Here is a 19,159-nt window from a genome sequence, read left to right as displayed (position 1 = left end):
ACAAGACATTTGTGGAGTGGTTGAAAAACGAGATTTAATGACTCCAACCTAAGTGTATATAAACTTCTAACTTCAATTGTGTATAAACATTTCTAGTTTACTTCATATTTCTATCACATCCAATCTATTCACATTATGCTGAATGTTTTCAGAGCTAACGGATAGTGGTTAAATATTAATGAAAACCAGCTGGACAGTACTTGGTCATGTGTGTGATTTGAACAAATGGTTAATCAAGTGGGGGTCATTCTGGTCAACGAATGTTCTGGTTTCATTCTATCGGTGAAGCTCCCGGTTAGAGATGACCTCATTTATATAAGATATTGTGTAAATGGGAACGGTCACTTAATTGTAAGAAACTTTATGAATTGACTTTGACGTGTTAATTAAAAAAGAGAGTAACAACACCGGACTGGATACTGATTTAAACAGCAAATTGCCTCGACAGTGGTGTATCTATCCGACATTGAATTGATCGTGTTGGACTTCTTAGGCCTTCTGTACCTCAAAACCTTCTCCTTCCAGATGTTTCTGCAGCGTCATCGGGAAATGCTTGGGCTACAGAGTTGGGGGTGGTGAGGAGGGGTTCCTGGCAGCATTCCTAGAGAAGGACTGCTGTGCTGAGAGAGAACTGAAGAAGAAGAAAAAAATCTCTCCTCTAAATCTTCCCTGATTTCTCTCTGAGGAGGCTCAGTGTGTATTCTGGTGATGGTAGGATGTCTAGCTGCAATCAGTCAGTGGCACAAAAAGCCTCAAATGAATTCCTGTAAATGACAGTGTGCTCTCAAGCTGTTCAGAAAGGAGGGACAAGTTCCTTCCACTCCTCCCAGTCTTTTCATTGAGCCAGAGCACCACTTATGTCCTTTTACGAGATGGGGGGGCATTTGAAGATTTGCCCTTTCGTCTGTTATTAAGTTGAGAGCAGGGCCTCATTTCTGACATCATATTTCAGAGGGAAATGGACACACTCACACACACACACACTCACCAATTGCTTCAGAGAGGGCACGTATTTCTGTTGAGTGCTTTGACATCCCAGCTGACAGGCTTTCGTGTGTGTGTGGGCTGGGGGGGATTTTGCTACAAGTTTATGGGGTTTTAGTGTCACAGAGTGGTCCTGAAAAGCTGTCGTTTACCTCACTGTTTTTATTAGCAGCCGGTCAGTAGAACGCTTGGTTTGCATTGCTGGCCTGTAAAGTGAGGGGGGAAAGTATTTGATCCCCTGCTGATTTTGTACGTTTGCCCACTGACAATGAAATGATCCATCTATAATTTTAATATTGGGTTTATTTGAACAGTGAGAGACAGAATAACAACAAAAAAATCCAGAAAAACGCATGTCAAAAATGTTCTAAATTGATTTGCATTTTAATGAGGGAAATAAGTATTTGACCCCCTCTCAATCAGAAAGATTTCTGGCTCCCAGGTGTCTTTTATACAGGTAACGAATAAACCTACCATTAAAATTATAGACTGATCATTTCTTTGTCAGTGGGAAAACGTACAAAATTATCAGGGGATCAAATACTTTTTTCCCTCACTGTATATGACACCCCCCTTGAAGCCCAGTATTGGCATTCGGTGCTAACGAGGTAACTCCATGCACAGGGAATAAACTGTGTTTAGCAGTATATCTGCACAGGGAATAAACTGCATTTAAGCTGTTCATTGTGGAGGAACAATGTGTAAAAAAAAAAGAGTGGAGGTCAGATGTCTCTTTCCTCTGTGACTCGATCATAAAGAGGAGTCTGTGTGACTGACTCAGTGTGGATGACTAGTGTCTGTGATGTGCTCGTTGAAAGGCCATGTTTATAGGACGTAGGCCAATGTTGAAGTGCTGTTTACAGTGGACTCTGAGCTGTTTATAATGGACTGTGAGCTAATGGGTGACTGCAGCTGCTCATCCGACAGTAACATATAAAGAACAGTTAAATTTACGCCTCTGTTTGACATTGTAGAAAAGTCCTGGAAAATCTCCATGACATTATTCAATCCAACTGTGGGTCATTTACTGAACAGTACTTACTCATTGACACTGAAGTACTGTACATTACAGCACAGGAAACACTAGTGGCAGAACAAATCTTTTTTTCTCCCCCATGTAGGCCTACCATTTTTAGCAGATCCTGTACATCTGCGTACACAAATGAGATTGTGTGTCAGTGAATATATGCTACGCTGTGTGTTTGGCAGCTTGTCATTTAAGGATGGAGCATGGTAAACGCTCCAGGGAGCCAGTGGGGATGTGTTCAAGCCCTTAACTTATCGTCTTCAGTGTGTGTATACAAGTGTGTGAGAAAGAGCGGAAGCAGCTGGAGAAGAAGAAGAGCATGCAGCTGTAATTGGCTTCGCATTCACTTCCTCTGATGGCTTTCTATCCATGATGTCAATAGCATCACTTCCTCTGATGGCTTCTATCCATGATGTCAATAGCATCACTTCCTCTGATGGATTCTATCCATGATGTCAATAGCATCACTTCCTCTGATGGCTTCTATCCATGATGTCAATAGCATCACTTCCTCTGATGGCTTCTATCCATGATGTCAATAGCATCACTTCCTCTGATGGCTTCTATCCATGATGTCAATAGCATCACTTCCTCTGATGGCTTCTATCCATGATGTCAATAGCATCACTTCCTCTGGTGGCTTCTGTCCATGATGTCAATAGCATCACTTCCTCTGGTGGCTACTATCCATGATGTCAATAGCATCACTTCCTCTGATGGCTTCTGTCCATCCATGATGTCAATAGCATCACTTCCTCTGATGGCTTCTATCACCATGATGTCAATAGCATCACTTCCTCTGATGGCTTCTATCCATGATGTCAATAGCATCACTTCCTCTGGTGGCTTCTATCCATGACCATGATGTCAATAGCATCACTTCCTCTGGTGGCTTCTATCCATGATGTCAATAGCATCACTTCCTCTGATGGCTTCTATCCATGATGTCAATAGCATCACTTCCTCTGATGGCTACTATCCATGATGTCAATAGCATCACTTCCTCTGATGGCTTCTATCCATGATGTCAATAGCATCACTTCCTCTGATGGCTACTATCCATGATGTCAATAGCATCACTTCCTCTGGTGGCTTCTATCCATGACCATGATGTCAATAGCATCACTTCCTCTGGTGGCTTCTATCCATGATGTCAATAGCATCACTTCCTCTGGTGGCTACTATCCATGATGTCAATAGCATCACTTCCTCTGATGGCTACTATCCATGATGTGGCTACAATAGCATCACTTCCTCTGGTGGCTACTATCCATGATGTCAATAGCATCACTTCCTCTGGTGGCTACTATCCATGATGTCAATAGCATCACTTCCTCTGTGGCTACAATATGTCAATCACTTCCTCTGATGTCAATAGCATCACTTCCTCTGGTGGCTACTATCCATGATGTCAATAGCATCACTTCCTCTGATGGCTACTATCCATGATGTCAATAGCATCACTTCCTCTGGTGGCTACTATCCATGATGGTGGCTACATCCATGATGTCAATAGCATCACTTCCTCTGGTGGCTACTATCCATGATGTCAATAGCATCACTTCCTCTGGTGGCTACTATCCATGATGTCAATAGCATCACTTCCTCTGGTGGCTACTATCCATGACCATGATGTCAATAGCATCACTTCCTCTGGTGGCTACTATCCATGATGTCAATAGCATCACTTCCTCTGATGGCTACTATCCATGATGTCAATAGCATCACTTCCTCTGGTGGCTACTATCCATGACCATGATGTCAATAGCATCACTTCCTCTGGTGGCTACTATCCATGATGTCAATAGCATCACTTCCTCTGATGGCTACTATCCATGACCATGATGTCAATAGCATCACTTCCTCTGATGGCTACTATCCATGACCATGATGTCAATAGCATCACTTCCTCTGGTGGCTACTATCCATGATGTCAATAGCATCACTTCCTCTGGTGGCTTCTATCCATGACCATGATGTCAATAGCATCACTTCCTCTGGTGGCTTCTATCCATGATGTCAATAGCATCACTTCCTCTGATGGCTTCTATCCATGATGTCAATAGCATCATCACTTCCTCTGGTGGCTTCTATCCATATCCATGACCATGATGTCAATAGCATCACTTCCTCTGATGGCTACTATCCATGATGTCAATAGCATCACTTCCTCTGATGGCTACTATCACCATGATGTCAATAGCATCACTTCCTCTGATGGCTACTATCCATCCATCACCATGATGTCAATAGCATCACTTCCTCTGATGGCTACTATCCATCACCATGATGTCAAAGCATCACTTCCTCTGATGGCTACTGTCCATCACCATGATGTCAATAGCATCACTTCCTCTGATGGCTACTATCCATGATGTCAATAGCATCACTTCCTCTGGTGGCTACTATCCATGACCATGATGTCAATAGCATCACTTCCTCTGATGGCTACTATCCATGATGTCAATAGCATCACTTCCTCTGATGGCTACTATCAATGATGTCAATAGCATCACTTCCTGGTATTATACAAATGTTCCATCCCGCGTAACACCATATTTCCCACCAAAACCAGAAGTGTCATTCAAAAGCATATAAATATGATGATTTGATTAGAGTTTTTATCAGCATGAAGATTCAAACCTGGTGCTACCTGAGCCTAATGAGACATATATTAACAACATTTAATGAGCCCTACATTAACCACATTTAATGAGCCCTACATTAACCACATTTAATGAGCCCTACGTTAACCACATTTAATGAGCCCTACGTTAACCACATTTAATGAGTCCTACGTTAACAACATTTTAATGAGCCCTACGTTAACCACATTTTAATGAGTCCTACGTTAACAACATTTTAATGAGCCCTACGTTAACATTTTAATGAGCCCTATGTCAACAACATTTAATGGGCCCTAGCCCAAATGATTGTCCGTTGACCAATACATATGTGATATAAAAGTCCATTGATGTAGCTAGCTATAAGCTCTCTTGGGTAACTAAATGAAACTAGCTCGCACAGGCTAATCTTTTGGAGTGCGAACTGTAATACTGTACCATATTATACTGTATTATAAGGACTGGAATTAGGCACCTCGTTCAAACCATGATGAAGCAGAGGAGAACATGTCATTCTGGTGCAGCTCATGCGGCCTACAAAATTACAAGTATAGGCTAGTTAGATTGATTTTAATTTTAAAATATAATAGGGCCTATTTGTATAATTAGTAGGCTGACACACATATACATATTTCATATTTCCCCTAATGTTATTAGCCTGCCTCCTCTTTCTCTCTCTAATGTTGCTTAATTTCTTCCTCGCTTTCAACAGTTAAATGAAATACGTTTCGTTGTCCTCATCTTCATCATTCAAATGACATCCTTGAATAATATAGGACTAGAATTAGATGCAGAAGGCTTCCACTTGTCTTCATAAAGATTGAATGGTTATCGGTCTGAATCAATAACTGCTATTAGGTGTACCACATTCACTCTTCTTTCAATCTACCCCTGAGTTCAATAGGCTGCTGTATTTAACATTCAGCAAACAAGAGCTTGCGTCCCTCTTCTAATAGTCTACTGATATAACAAATGCTAATAAAATTATGTCCAGCAAGCTATTCTAGTCTAGCTTTTCCTGCATGGGACCACAAGAGCTAAGGAGCATTTTGTTTTAAAGGAGAGCGGCCAGTGGAGCACAGGTCTGTCCGTGTTGCACAAGAGGCAGAGGCTGTAACTTAGATGAGTAATATCCATAACCCATCATTCATTAGCTAAATATAAGGCTAAGAATGTATTTTAATGTATTACCTGAAAGAGGCAGGCTAGGGCATTTATATACTCTATAGGGCTTTATTTCAATCTAGAACAGGAGTATCTATTTTGAGTTGCAATTTGAATGGTTGATGGAGAGAGAGAAACTGCGAGAGAGTCCCCTAATTTAAAGCAAAGATATTCGAGTGATAGGCTGTTTTAAAACTCTGCAGCTGCAATTTAAAAATAATAATCTTTACAATTAAAAAACAAGGTGACCCCTGAAAGCCAGATGGAGATGGGTAAATTAAACGTGCATTCGGTCTTTATATTACTGTAGCGTAGGCCATGCCGCAGAAGATGTAGGCCTACCTGGCTGTAGAGAAAGCCAAATGGGAGATGGGTAAATTAAACGTGCATTCGGTCTTTATATTACTGTAGCGTAGGCCATGCTGCAGAAGATGTAGGCCTACCTCGCTGTAGAGAAAGCCAGATGGAGATGGGTAAATTAGAACGTGCATTCGGTCTTTATATTACTGTAGCGCCAGATGGGAGGGGTAAATGCTGCAGAAGATGCTGCAGAAGATGTAGGCCTACCTGGCTGTAGAGAAAGCCAGATGGAGATGGGTAAATTAAACGTGCATTCGGTCTTCATATTACTGTAGCGTAGGCCATGCTGCAGAAGATGTAGGCCTACCTGGCTGTAGAGAAAGCCAGATGGAGATGGGTAAATTAAACGTGCATTCGGTCTTTATATTACTGTAGCGTAGGCCATGCTGCAGAAGATGTAGGCCTACCTCGCTGTAGAGAAAGCCAGATGGAGATGGGTAAATTAAACGCGCATTCTGTCTTTATATTACTGTAGCGTAGGCCATGCTGCAGAAGATGTAGGCCTACCTGGCTGTAGAGAAAGCCAGATTTAGACATTGCATGTAATAATTTACCGGTTTCTCTCAGTTATTTATTCCGTGAAAAGGGAGTGGTTTAGGGTGGTAGGTCTCGGTAACCAGAATCCCTCCAATAAACTCTAATCACGTCCTCTCAGAGCTGTGTGCTGATGTCTGACGCTGGGAGAGCACACTGTCCTTACAGCATCAGGCCACACAATGAAACGACCAGTGTCGTATCATATCCAGATACTGGCAATAGCTTAGGACTAATACACAATGAAACGACCCGTGTCGTATCGTATCCTGATACTGGCAATAGCTTAGGACTAATACACAATGAAACGACCCGTGTCGTATCGTATCCTGATACTGGCAATAGCTTAGGACTAATACACTCCAGGAAAAGATAGATCAGACCAGTCAATAAATGCCTTGATTTTTCTTTTATTTCTTTTTTTATTTTATTTTTATTTTCTTTTAAGCAGAGGCCTATGGTCCATTTAGTGCACTACTTTAAGCAGAGGCCTATGGTCCATTTAGTGCACTACTTTTAAGCAGAGGCCTATGGTCCATTTATTGCACTACTTTTAAGCAGAGGCCTATGGTCCATTTAGTGCACTACTTTTAAGCAGAGGCCTATGGTCCATTTAGTGCACTACTTTTAAGCAGAGGCCTATGGTCCATTTAGTGCACTACTTTTAAGCAGAGGCCTATGGTCCATTTAGTGCACTACTTTTAAGCAGAGGCCTATGGTCCATTTAGTGCACTACTTTTAAGCAGAGGCCTATGGTCCATTTAGTGCAATACTTTTAAGCAGAGGCCTATGGTCCATTTAGTGCACTACTTTAAGCAGAGGCCTATGGTCCATTTAGTGCACTACTTTTAAGCAGAGGCCTATGGTCCATTTAGTGCACTACTTTTAAGCAGAGGCCTATGGTCCATTTAGTGCACTACTTTTAAGCAGAGGCCTATGGTCCATTTAGTGCACTACTTCTAAGCAGAGGCCTATGGTCCATTTAGTGCACTACTTTTAAGCAGAGGCCTATGGTCCATTTAGTGCACTACTTTTTTTAAAACTTTTTATTTTTTTTACCCTTTTTTCTCCCCAATTTCGTGGTATGAAATTGTTAGTAGCTACTATCTTGTCTCATCGCTACAACTCCCGTATGGGCTCAGGAGAGACGAAGGTTGAAAGTCATGCGTCCCACGATACACAACCCAACCAAGCCGCACTGCTTCTTAACACAGCGTGCATCCAACCCGGAAGCCAGCCGCACCAATGTGTCGGAGGAAACACCGTGCACCTGGCAACCTTGGTTAGCGTGCACTGCGCCCGGCCCGCCACAGGAGTCGCTGGTGCGCAAAGAGACAAGGACATCCCTTCTGGCCAACCCCTCCTTAACCCGGACGACGCTATGCCAATTGTGCGTCGCCCCAAGGACCTCGTGGCCGGTTACGACAGAGCCTGGGCGCGAACCCAGAGCCTCTGGGTTCCACTGCGCCACCCGGGAGGCCCCTTAGTGCACTACTTTTAACAAGAGGTCTATGGGCTATAGGCCTCTTGTTAAAAGTAGTGCACTAAATGGACCATAGGCCTCTGGTTAAAAGAAGTGCACTAAATGGGGAATAGAGTGCCATTTGGGACAAATCCGTAATCTCTGCCCCTGACAGCACCGTAACAGCACCGTAACAGACTGGCTAGCTGACATCTGAAGTGTACAGATTCTTCTCCAAGGGGAAAAACGATGTTCTAATATAAACACCATGCAAACCTGGCGCGTTATATTTCCCTCCCGTAGCTGATTTGGTCAGTGAGTGTTTGCATGTCCTGCGTTCGTTCGTTGTTGTGATCTGACACGTGTGTGTAAATCGAGAGAAACTGGTGATTATGGAACACGTGGACCTCTCTGCTGAGTTTATTGCTGTGAGATGGGATTTTTTTTGTCTGCGTTCCTTCGTTCAAAGCAGCTTGAGACATTTTCACATCTCTTAACCCTGTCAAATTACGCAATACAACTATCGGAAGGATATATTTAATGAGACAGTTGATGACAGTTTTTAAAGGGAAAGGTGTTGTTATAAAGATACTAGAGTCTCATGTGACCGACCTGAACATAGTATATGGCCAGGACATGAGAGATATGGCTTTAAGTTCCAAGATTACAAAGATAGTAACTTTTACTAAGACGCTAACTGTTCTCAGATCGCAGGGAAATATGACATGCAAAAGGAGGAGGAGCTTCGGTTCTGGATCGAGGAAGTGACGGGGATGGCCATAGGAGAGAACTTCCAGAAGGGTCTGAAGGACGGAATCATCCTGGGAGAGTAAGTGTGTGTGTGTGTGTGTGTGTGTGTGTGTGTGTGTGTGTGTGTGTGTGTGTGTGTGTGCTGATACTGACAGAGGATTGGTGTGTGTGTGTGTGTGTGTGTGTGTGTGTGTGTGTGTGTGTGTGTGTGTGTGTGTGTGTGTGTGTGTGTGTGTGTGTGTGTGTGTGTGTGTGTGTGTGTGTGTGTGTGTGTGTGTGTGTGTGTGTGTGTGTGTGTGTGTGTGTGTGTGTGTGTGTGTGTGTGTGTGTGTGTGTGTGTGTGTGTGTGTTTTCTGAGCTGATACCGACAGAGGATTGACATTGCAGGCAGACGTGTGTGTGTGTTGTGATCTGTAGCTGATGTTTGCTGGGTGGAAACACTGACATTGATTTTACATGAGTAATCAATCACACTCCTGTCACTGCCCACAGATTGATTAGCATCTGGTCTATTTCCCATTCCAGTGGAAAACACATTTGATACACATGTCCATACATACATATTGTCCTCCCCAAGATTCACTTGTTAAAACTACTATCAGTTTGTCGTAAGATGTCATTTTTACATTGAACATGTGTGCTTTAATGAACATGAGTACTTTAATAATGAACATGAGTACTTTAATAATGAACATGAGTACTTTAATGAACATGAGTACTTTAATGAACATGAGTACTTTAATGCACGACTCCTTCACTCCTTTCCCCCAGATTGATAAACAAACTGCAGCCCGGCTCGATAAAGAAAATTAACCACTCACAACTGAACTGGCACAAGGTAGGCTAATGCTCTGAACTGGCACAAGGTAGGCTAAATGCTCTGAACTGGCACGAGGTAGGCTAAATGCTCTGAACTGGCACAAGGTAGGCTAAATGCTCTGAACTGGCAGAAGGTAGGCTAATGTACTGAACTGGCACGAGGTAGGCTAATGCTCTGAACTGGCACGAGGTAGGCTAATGCTCAGAACTGGCACGAGGTAGGCTGATGCTCTGAACTGGCAGAAGGTAGGCTAGTGCTCTGAACTGGCACGAGGTAGGCTAATGCTCAGAACTGGCACGAGGTAGGCTGATGCTCTGAACTGGCAGAAGGTAGGCTAGTGCTCTGAACTGGCACGAGGTAGACTAGTGCTCTGAACTGGCAGAAGGTAGACTAAAGCTCAGAACTGGCAGAAGGTAGGCTAATGCTCTGAACTGGCACGAGGTAGGCTAATGCTCTGAACTGGCAGAAGGTAGGCTAATGCTCTGAACTGGCACGAGGTACGCTAGTGCTCTGAACTGGCAGAAGGTAGGCTAATGCTCTGAACTGGCAGAAGGTAGGTTAGTGCTCTGAACTGGCACGAGGTAGGCTAATGCTCTGAACTGGCAGAAGGTAGACTAATGCTCTGAACTGGCAGAAGGTAGACTAATGCTCTGAACTGGCAGAAGGTAGACTAATGCTCTGAACTGGCAGAAGGTAGACTAATGCTCTGAACTGGCAGAAGGTAGACTAATGCTCTGAACTGGCAGAAGGTAGACTAATGCTCTGAACTGGCAGAAGGTAGACTAATGCTCTGAACTGGCAGAAGGTAGACTAATGCTCTGAACTGGCAGAAGGTAGACTAAAGCTCTGAACTGGCAGAAGGTAGACTAATGCTCTGAACTGGCAGAAGGTAGACTAATGCTCTGAACTGGCAGAAGGTAGACTAATGCTCTGAACTGGCAGAAGGTAGACTAAAGCTCTGAACTGGCAGAAGGTAGACTAATGCTCTGAACTGGCAGAAGGTAGACTAAAGCTCTGAACTGGCAGGAGGTAGACTAATGCTCTGAACTGGCACGAGGTAGGCTAATGCTCTGAACTGGCAGAAGGTAGGCTAATGCACTGAACTGGCACGAGGTAGGCTAGTGCTCTGAACTGGCAGAAGGTAGACTAATGCTCTGAACTGGCAGAAGGTAGGCTAATGCTCTGAACTGGCAGAAGGTAGACTAATGCTCTGAACTGGCACGAGGTAGGCTAATGCTCTGAACTGGCACGAGGTAGGCTAATGCTCTGAACTGGCACGAGGTAGGCTAATGCTCAGAACTGGCACGAGGTAGGCTGATGCTCTGAACTGGCAGAAGGTAGGCTAGTGCTCTGAACTGGCACGAGGTAGGCTAATGCTCAGAACTGGCACGAGGTAGGCTGATGCTCTGAACTGGCAGAAGGTAGGCTAATGCTCAGAACTGGCACGAGGTAGGCTAATGCTCAGAACTGGCACGAGGTAGGCTGATGCTCTGAACTGGCAGAAGGTAGGCTAGTGCTCTGAACTGGCACGAGGTAGACTAGTGCTCTGAACTGGCAGAAGGTAGACTAAAGCTCAGAACTGGCAGAAGGTAGGCTAATGCTCTGAACTGGCAGAAGGTAGGCTAATGCTCTGAACTGGCACGAGGTAGGCTAATGCTCTGAACTGGCAGAAGGTAGGCTAATGCTCTGAACTGGCACGAGGTACGCTAGTGCTCTGAACTGGCAGAAGGTAGGCTAATGCTCTGAACTGGCAGAAGGTAGGCTAGTGCTCTGAACTGGCACGAGGTAGGCTAATGCTCTGAACTGGCAGAAGGTAGACTAATGCTCTGAACTGGCAGAAGGTAGACTAAAGCTCTGAACTGGCAGGAGGTAGACTAATGCTCTGAACTGGCACGAGGTAGGCTAATGCTCTGAACTGGCAGAAGGTAGGCTAATGCACTGAACTGGCACGAGGTAGGCTAGTGCTCTGAACTGGCAGAAGGTAGACTAATGCTCTGAACTGGCAGAAGGTAGGCTAATGCTCTGAACTGGCAGAAGGTAGACTAATGCTCTGAACTGGCACGAGGTAGGCTAATGCTCTGAACTGGCACGAGGTAGGCTAATGCTCTGAACTGGCACGAGGTAGGCTAATGCTCTGAACTGGCACGAGGTAGGCTAATGCTCTGAACTGGCACGAGGTAGGCTAATGCTCTGAACTGGCACGAGGTAGGCTAATGCTCTGAACTGGCACGAGGTAGGCTAATGCTCTGAACTGGCACGAGGTAGGCTAATGCTCTGAACTGGCACGAGGTAGGCTAATGCTCTGAACTGGCAGAAGGTAGGCTAATGCTCTGAACTGGCACGAGGTAGGCTAATGCTCTGAACTGGCACGAGGTAGGCTAATGCTCTGAACTGGCAGAAGGTAACTAAAGCTCAGAACTGGCAGGCTCATGTCTTCGTCAAACGTTACCTCAGTGTATGGTGTTGTTCACACCCTTCCATAATAATATGAACACTTTTCCTAAGAAAGCACAGAAGCCATTATGGCTGTTCACGTCATTAAACACCATTTAAGACCTGTTACAATGTCCTGCCTGGAGAATAAGTGGATTCATTCATTAAGCCTTCATCTGTCTCTCTCTCTCTCTTTCTCTCTCTGTCTCTCTCTCTTTCTCTCTCTCTCTCTCTTTCTCTGTCTGTCTCTCTCTTTCTCTCTCTGTCTGTATCTCTTTCTCTCTCTGTCTGTCTCTTTTTTCTCTCTCTCTGTCTCTCTTCCTCTCTCTGTCTGTCTCTCTTTCTCTGTCTCTCTCTGTCTCTTTCTCTCTCTCTGTCTCTCTTTCTCTCTCTCTGTCTGTCTCTTTCTGTCTGTCTCTCTGTCTCTCTCTCTCTCTGTCTGTCTGTATCTCTTTCTCTCTCTGTCTGTATCTCTTTCTGTCTCTGTCTGTCTCTCTCTTTCTCTCTCTGTCTGTCTCTCTCTTTCTCTCTCTGTCTGTCTCTCTTCCTCTCTCTGTCTGTCTCTGTCTCTCTCTCTGTCTGTCTCTCTGTCTGTCTCTCTTTCTCTCAACACCTTTAATGAGTTATTACTTCCGGATGTTTTTCCCTAAGCCCCTCCCCATCCCTGCTATGCCCCTCCCCGCCCCCTCTGTGTTCTGGGGCCTGTTCGGGAGGATGTAACATCGCAGAACATTCAGATATGGTGTAGTGTAGAAGGGATTGTCTTGTCAGATAGAATAGGGAATAGTACCAGCTCTGTAACCCGTGTTGTTGTTCCCCCAGCTTGAGAACCTTGGCAACTTCATCAAAGCCATCCTGGCCTATGGCATGAAGCCTAATGACATCTTTGAGGCCAACGACCTGTTTGAGAACGGCAACATGACCCAAGTCCAGAGCACATTGCTCTCCCTGGCCAGCATGGTGAGGGGGGGGTACACTTTCCTACATGTTTTCTGTGATAATACTTTTTAGTTTTTCAAAACATACAAGAAGACATGTTATGGTAATTAGTGTATACTGGGACAGCTACAGTATAGTGTTACCAAGACATTCTGATGGGGTTCCTTCTCTGCTGACAGCTACAGTAAAGTGTTACCAAGACATTCTGATGGGGTTCCTTCTCTGCTGACAGCTACAGTAAAGTGTTACCAAGACATTCTGATGGGGTTCCTTCTCTGCTGACAGCTACAGTAAAGTGTTACCAAGACATTCTGATGGGGTTCCTTCTCTGCTGACAGCTACAGTAAAGTGTTACCAAGACATTCTGATGGGGTTCCTTCTCTGCTGACAGCTACAGTAAAGTGTTACCAAGACATTCTGATGGGGTTCCTTCTCTGCTGACAGCTACAGTAAAGTGTTACCAAGACATTCTGATGGGGTTCCTTCTCTGCTGACAGCTACAGTATAGTGTTACCAAGACATTCTGATGGGGTTCCTTCTCTGCTGACAGCTACAGTAAAGTGTTACCAAGACATTCTGATGGGGTTCCTTCTCTGCTGACAGCTACAGTATAGTGTTACCAAGACATTCTGATGGGGTTCCTTCTCTGCTGACAGCTACAGTAAAGTGTTACCAAGACATTCTGATGGGGTTCCTTCTCTGCTGACAGCTACAGTAAAGTGTTACCATTCTGATGGGGTTCCTTCTCTGCTGACATTAAAGTGTTACTTCTGATGGGGTTCCTTCTCTGCTGACAGCTACAGTAAAGTGTTACCAAGACATTCTGATGGGGTTCCTTCTCTGCTGACAGCTACAGTATAGTGTTACCAAGACATTCTGATGGGGTTCCTTCTCTGCTGACAGCTACAGTAAAGTGTTACCAAGACATTCTGATGGGGTTCCTTCTCTGCTGACAGCTACAGTACAGTGTTACAAGACATTCTGATGGGGTTCCTTCTCTGCTGACAGCTACAGTATAGTGTTACCAAGACATTCTGATGGGGTTCCTTCTCTGCTGACAGCTACAGTAAAGTGTTACCAAGACATTCTGATGGGGTTCCTTCTCTGCTGACAGCTACAGTATAGTGTTACAAGACATTCTGATGGGGTTCCTTCTCTGCTGACAGCTACAGTAAAGTGTTACCAAGACATTCTGATGGGGTTCCTTCTCTGCTGAAGCTACAGTATATTTCTGATGGGGTTCCTTCTGTGCACATTCTGATGGGGTTCCTCTTATCTAGTGTTATTCTGATGGGGTTCCTTCTCTGCTGACAGCTACAGTATAGTGTTACCAAGACATTCTGATGGGGTTCCTTCTCTGCTGACAGCTACAGTAAAGTGTTACCAAGACATTCTGATGGGGTTCCTTCTCTCCAAGAGACTTGTAAGCATCAATATATTTCCACATTCTTATCTCATTCCATAGGCAAAGACCAAAGGCATTCACACATCGTGTGACATTGGTGTAAAATATGCAGACAAACAGAAACGCCATTTTGATGACAAGAAGATCAAGGCTGGACAGTGTGTCATCGGACTGCAGGTAGGACATGCTGGGGATGATGTGTGATAGGTTGTTCTGTTACTGGATGTGACGATACAATACAATGTGTCGGTTTTGTTCATTGTTGTACCTTTCAGTATTTTGCCAGTGGAAATACTCCCGATAATAGAATGTTTATATGTAGCTTATTTGACTGATTCTTCAAATGTAATACATGCACAATCGCTCTGTAATGGAGTTCAGACACCTGTAATGGAGTTCAGACACCTGTAATGGAGTTCTGTAATGGAGTTCAGACACCTGTAATGGAGTTCAGACACCTGTAATGGAGTTCAGACACCTGTAATGGAGTTCAGACACCTGTAATGGAGTTCAGACACCTGTAATGGAGGTCAGACACCTGTAATGGAGGTCAGAGGTCAGACACCTGTAATGGAGGTCAGACACCTGTAATGGAGGTCAGACACCTGTAATGGAGGTCAGACACCTGTAATGGAGGTCAGACACCTGTAATGGAGGTCAGACACCTGTAATAGGCCTATTCAGCTAATGGTTCTATGTTCCTGCGTGTTTAGATGGGGACCAACAAGTGTGCAAGCCAGGCTGGTATGACAGCGTACGGGACCAGGAGACATCTTTACGACCCAAAGACCCAGACAGACAAGCCTTACGACCAGACCACCATCAGTCTGCAGATGGGCACCAACAAAGGAGCCAGCCAGGTAAAGCCAATGATGTATTTTAACACTACCCGTATGTCTACGGGTGGAACCCACACAGTTGCTTTCACAGTGGTCCACTTCCCCTTTTGAAACCATGATGGAACCTATGTAATGGAAGGAACTACCCAGCAAGTGCCACTCTCAAATGAGTTGGGGGAATGTAACAGGGAGCCAGGGGAGTGTAACCGGGAGTTGGGGAATGTAACAGAGAGTTGGGGGAATGTACCAGAGAGCCGGGGAATGTAACAGAGAGTTGGGGGAATGTAACAGAGAGTTGGGGGAATGTAACAGAGAGTTGGGGGAATGTAACAGAGAGTTGGGGGAATGTAACAGAGAGTTGGGGGAATGTAACAGGGAGTAACAGGGAGTTGGGGGAATATAACAGAGAGTTGGGGGAATGTAACAGAGAGTTGAGGTATGTAACAGAGAGCCAGGGAAATGTAACAGAGAGTTGGGGGAATGTAACAGAGAGTTGGGGAATGTAACCGGGAGTTGGGGAATGTAACCGGGAGTTGGGGGAATGTAACCGGAGTTGGGGGAATGTAACCGGGAGTTGGGGGAATGTAACCGGGAGTTGGGGGAATGTAACCGGGAGTTGGGGGAATGTAACCGGGAGTTGGGGGAATGTAACCGGGTTGGTTGTAACCCGGGTTGGGGAATGTAACCCGGGAGTTGGGGAATGTAACCCGGGAGTTGGGGGAATGTAACCCGGGAGTTGGGGGAATGTAACCCGGGAGTTGGGGGAATGTAACCCGGGAGTTGGGGGAATGTAACCCGGGAGTTGGGGGAATGTAACCCGGGAGTTGGGGGAATGTAACCGGGAGTTGAGGGAATGCAACAGAGAGTTGGGGGAATGCAACAGAGAGCCGGGGAATGTAACAGAGAGCCGGGGAATGCAACAGGGAGTTGGGGAATGCAACAGAGTTGGGGAATGTAACAGGGAGTTGGGGGAATGTAACAGGGAGTTGGGGGAATGTAACAGAGAGTTGGGGGAATGTAACAGAGAGCCGGGGGAATGTAACAGAGAGTTAGGGGAGTCTAGATATACTTTGCACATCACCATAATCACATTGTTGATATAATAATACTCATAGTTGTCTTGAAGAAGACCATCCAGGTCAATATTCCTGCCTTATAACTGTTTTCTTGGAAATCTCCTAAATGTGTCCCTGTCCTCGCATCTTCTCCGCTCCTCTCCTAGGCCGGTATGTCCTGCCCGGGAACGCGTCGTGACATCTTCGACAATAAGCAGGTGCAGCAAGTGGACAACTCCACCATATCCTTGCAGATGGGCACCAACAAGGCAGCGTCCCAGAAGGGCATGAGTGCATATGGCCTAGGACGCCAGGTGTACGACCCCAAGTACTGCGGCTCGCCCACCGAGCCTGTCATTCATGCCGACGGGAGCCTGGGCACCAACTGCTCAGAGATCAGCGACAGTGACTATCAGGCTGAGGAGTTCCTCCACGAGGGAGGGGGGGAGGAGTACCCAGTGGCTTATCATGAAGAGGACGACTACAGCGACGTGGCCCACTACAACGAGGTCGACCAGGGCATCGACTATTAGGGCTGTCCCCTCAGGGCCATCCGGCACTAGCCTGGTCCCAGATCTGTCTGTGCTGCCAGGCTAATCCGGCTCCACCATAACAGCCGCTAGACGGAACAGTTAGACAGTGTATTTTATCCACGACAAACAGATCCAGTCTTTTTCCTCGGTAGCCTTCTTTTTATTGTTGTTTTCAAATTGAAGCATAAGAGAGGAAATATTGCCTTGAGTTCATTACTTGTTCACCTCCTCCCAACTCTTCTTCCATTATGAGCAGCAGTGGTTTCAGTCAGTTAAAGTTAAAGTCCTGAGATCCAGTGTTTAGGGTGTGTGATATTAGGATTCAGAACATTCCTTCTAAATCGACTGTTACATTATGAGGTATGGGACATTGTGGACGTAAATGTTGTATCATCTGCAGCCATTTCATGTTTTTTATCCCCAGACTGCTTTACTCATCCCTTTTTAAAGGAATTCACACAATTAAAATTAAAAGGTTTACCAGCTGCTTTTATCCTTTTTAAATGTTTACCCATCTCCTAGCCAACCTAAAAGGACCAATATTACTCTCTTTATTTTATTGATACAAATCAAAGTGAGTGGAAAATGTTGAGGAGTCAGGACATTTTAATCTATTTCATTTTAGCAGGTTTCAATCTCAACCAAATGGACCATTTTAGCTTTTTCCTGAAATCCTGAAGTGAGTACGTTCTAATGGCTTTTTCATTAGACCAGATGACCAAACCAGAATGTTCTGCTTGTATTGCATACAGTATGGCTCATCTTATCACACCATGTTATTTAACCAGGAAAATAGCCTTGAGGTTAGAAACCTCTTTTTTTCCCCCGATCGTGACCTGGCAAGAAATCAGCAGGAAGTAGTCAGTGTACACACACAACACAATACATTAAACACTATTAGAATGGTCAATTACATTCCCTTTTCTATCAGAGTGTTAAACTCAGGCAGCGGCACCATCACTTCCTGTTTTAAAGTATTTTGTAGTTTGTTCAAAGTCCAAGAAATGTTGTAGGAGAATGATTGTTTCCCCCATTTCTGTCCTTTCCCTAGGAACTGACTGTGAGTGGAGACTGTAGGATGGTGATGGTGCTAGTCAGGAGAAAATACATGTATTACAAGCACTGCCTTGTACACAAATATGTACCAATGCCTTCTGGTAGGAAGTGAGGGCCATTTCACCATGTTATATAGTTGACAGGGATGGGTGAGTGGTCTTGCATTAGTTATGGATTATGAATCCAACACAGATTTAAAAAATGGCCCTCGCACAAGATCTTTCCTAACTGACATAGAAAAACAAGATTTGTTCCTGAAAAATAAAAATCTAATTTCAGCTTCAGTTTCTTTGTCAAAATGTTCAATGTGCTGTTTGAAATGCAGCTGTTCATCTAAATACATGCCTAGGTACTTATAAGAAGAGATGCCCTTCTGATCAATTGGCCATTTAAAGTTCAAATCTGCAAATGACTCCATTTGTCTGCTTTGAGGTTAGACAAAACGACGAGTCTTTCTGGAATTAAGCACAGTTTCAGGTGGAAGGGTTGTTTCAGAACGGCATCCAAAGCCAGTTGCAAATCCTGCAAAACATTCTCAATTTTAGAGGCACAATTGTGTCATACAGTTAACATGTTCACCAACATAATTAATATACGGTGTGAAAAGGACCGGCCCTAACATCGACCCTTGAGGGACACCTTTCCTGAGCTGTCGAAACTCTGACTTCATGCCCTCATGAGCCATACACTGGGTTCTGTCAGAGAGATGGTTTTGGAACCAACTCTCCAGCACCAAAACCAGCAGGGCTCATGTTCTTATTACCCCCATAAATCCTACTCTATTTATCACCATGTCTAATTATAAACCAGGGCTGTGTTTGAAACGGCAACCTGTTCTCTATAATATAGTGCCTTACTTTTGAGGGGGTTTTGGAAAGCAGCTCTCTGTCTGAATTGATGTCCCACAGTTTTCTGTAGGCCACTATGTAACCACAGTCAGTCTCAGAAGCAGAACAAGTCAGCAAAAGAAAGTCACAGGCTTTGTCTGTAAAGGCATCATATTCACTGTGCACTAGGGCCCATAGTGCACTAGTCAACAGTAGTGCACTAGTCAACAGTAGTGAACTAGTAAACAGTAGTGCACTAGTCAACAGTAGTGCACTAGTCAATGGTAGTGCACTAGTCAACAGTAGTGCACTAGTCAACAGTAGTGCACTGGTCAACAGTAGTGCAC

At 44.7% G+C, this 19,159-nt stretch overlaps 1 protein-coding gene across 1 annotated transcript in view; it reads left to right on the top strand.

Annotated features, from left to right (window-relative positions):
- The window catches only part of LOC112227620 (calponin-3), a 28,203-nt gene extending 9,940 nt beyond the window's left edge, over positions 1-18,263 (top strand). Inside the window, exons 2-7 of the mRNA XM_042308620.1 lie at positions 8,863-8,984; positions 9,677-9,743; positions 12,981-13,118; positions 14,563-14,679; positions 15,216-15,362; positions 16,564-18,263. Of these exons, the coding sequence (XP_042164554.1) occupies positions 8,863-8,984; positions 9,677-9,743; positions 12,981-13,118; positions 14,563-14,679; positions 15,216-15,362; positions 16,564-16,929 (957 nt within the window). The 3' untranslated portion in view covers positions 16,930-18,263. The remainder of the gene's footprint in view (positions 1-8,862; positions 8,985-9,676; positions 9,744-12,980; positions 13,119-14,562; positions 14,680-15,215; positions 15,363-16,563) is intronic.
- Positions 18,264-19,159: the final 896 nt, after the last annotated feature.

This window comes from Oncorhynchus tshawytscha, linkage group LG29 (genome assembly GCF_018296145.1).
Source record: "Oncorhynchus tshawytscha isolate Ot180627B linkage group LG29, Otsh_v2.0, whole genome shotgun sequence".
NCBI classification, from domain to species: domain Eukaryota; kingdom Metazoa; phylum Chordata; class Actinopteri; order Salmoniformes; family Salmonidae; genus Oncorhynchus; species Oncorhynchus tshawytscha.
Note: the sequence above shows the minus strand (reverse complement) of the source record. Positions and strands in the feature narration are given on the sequence as shown.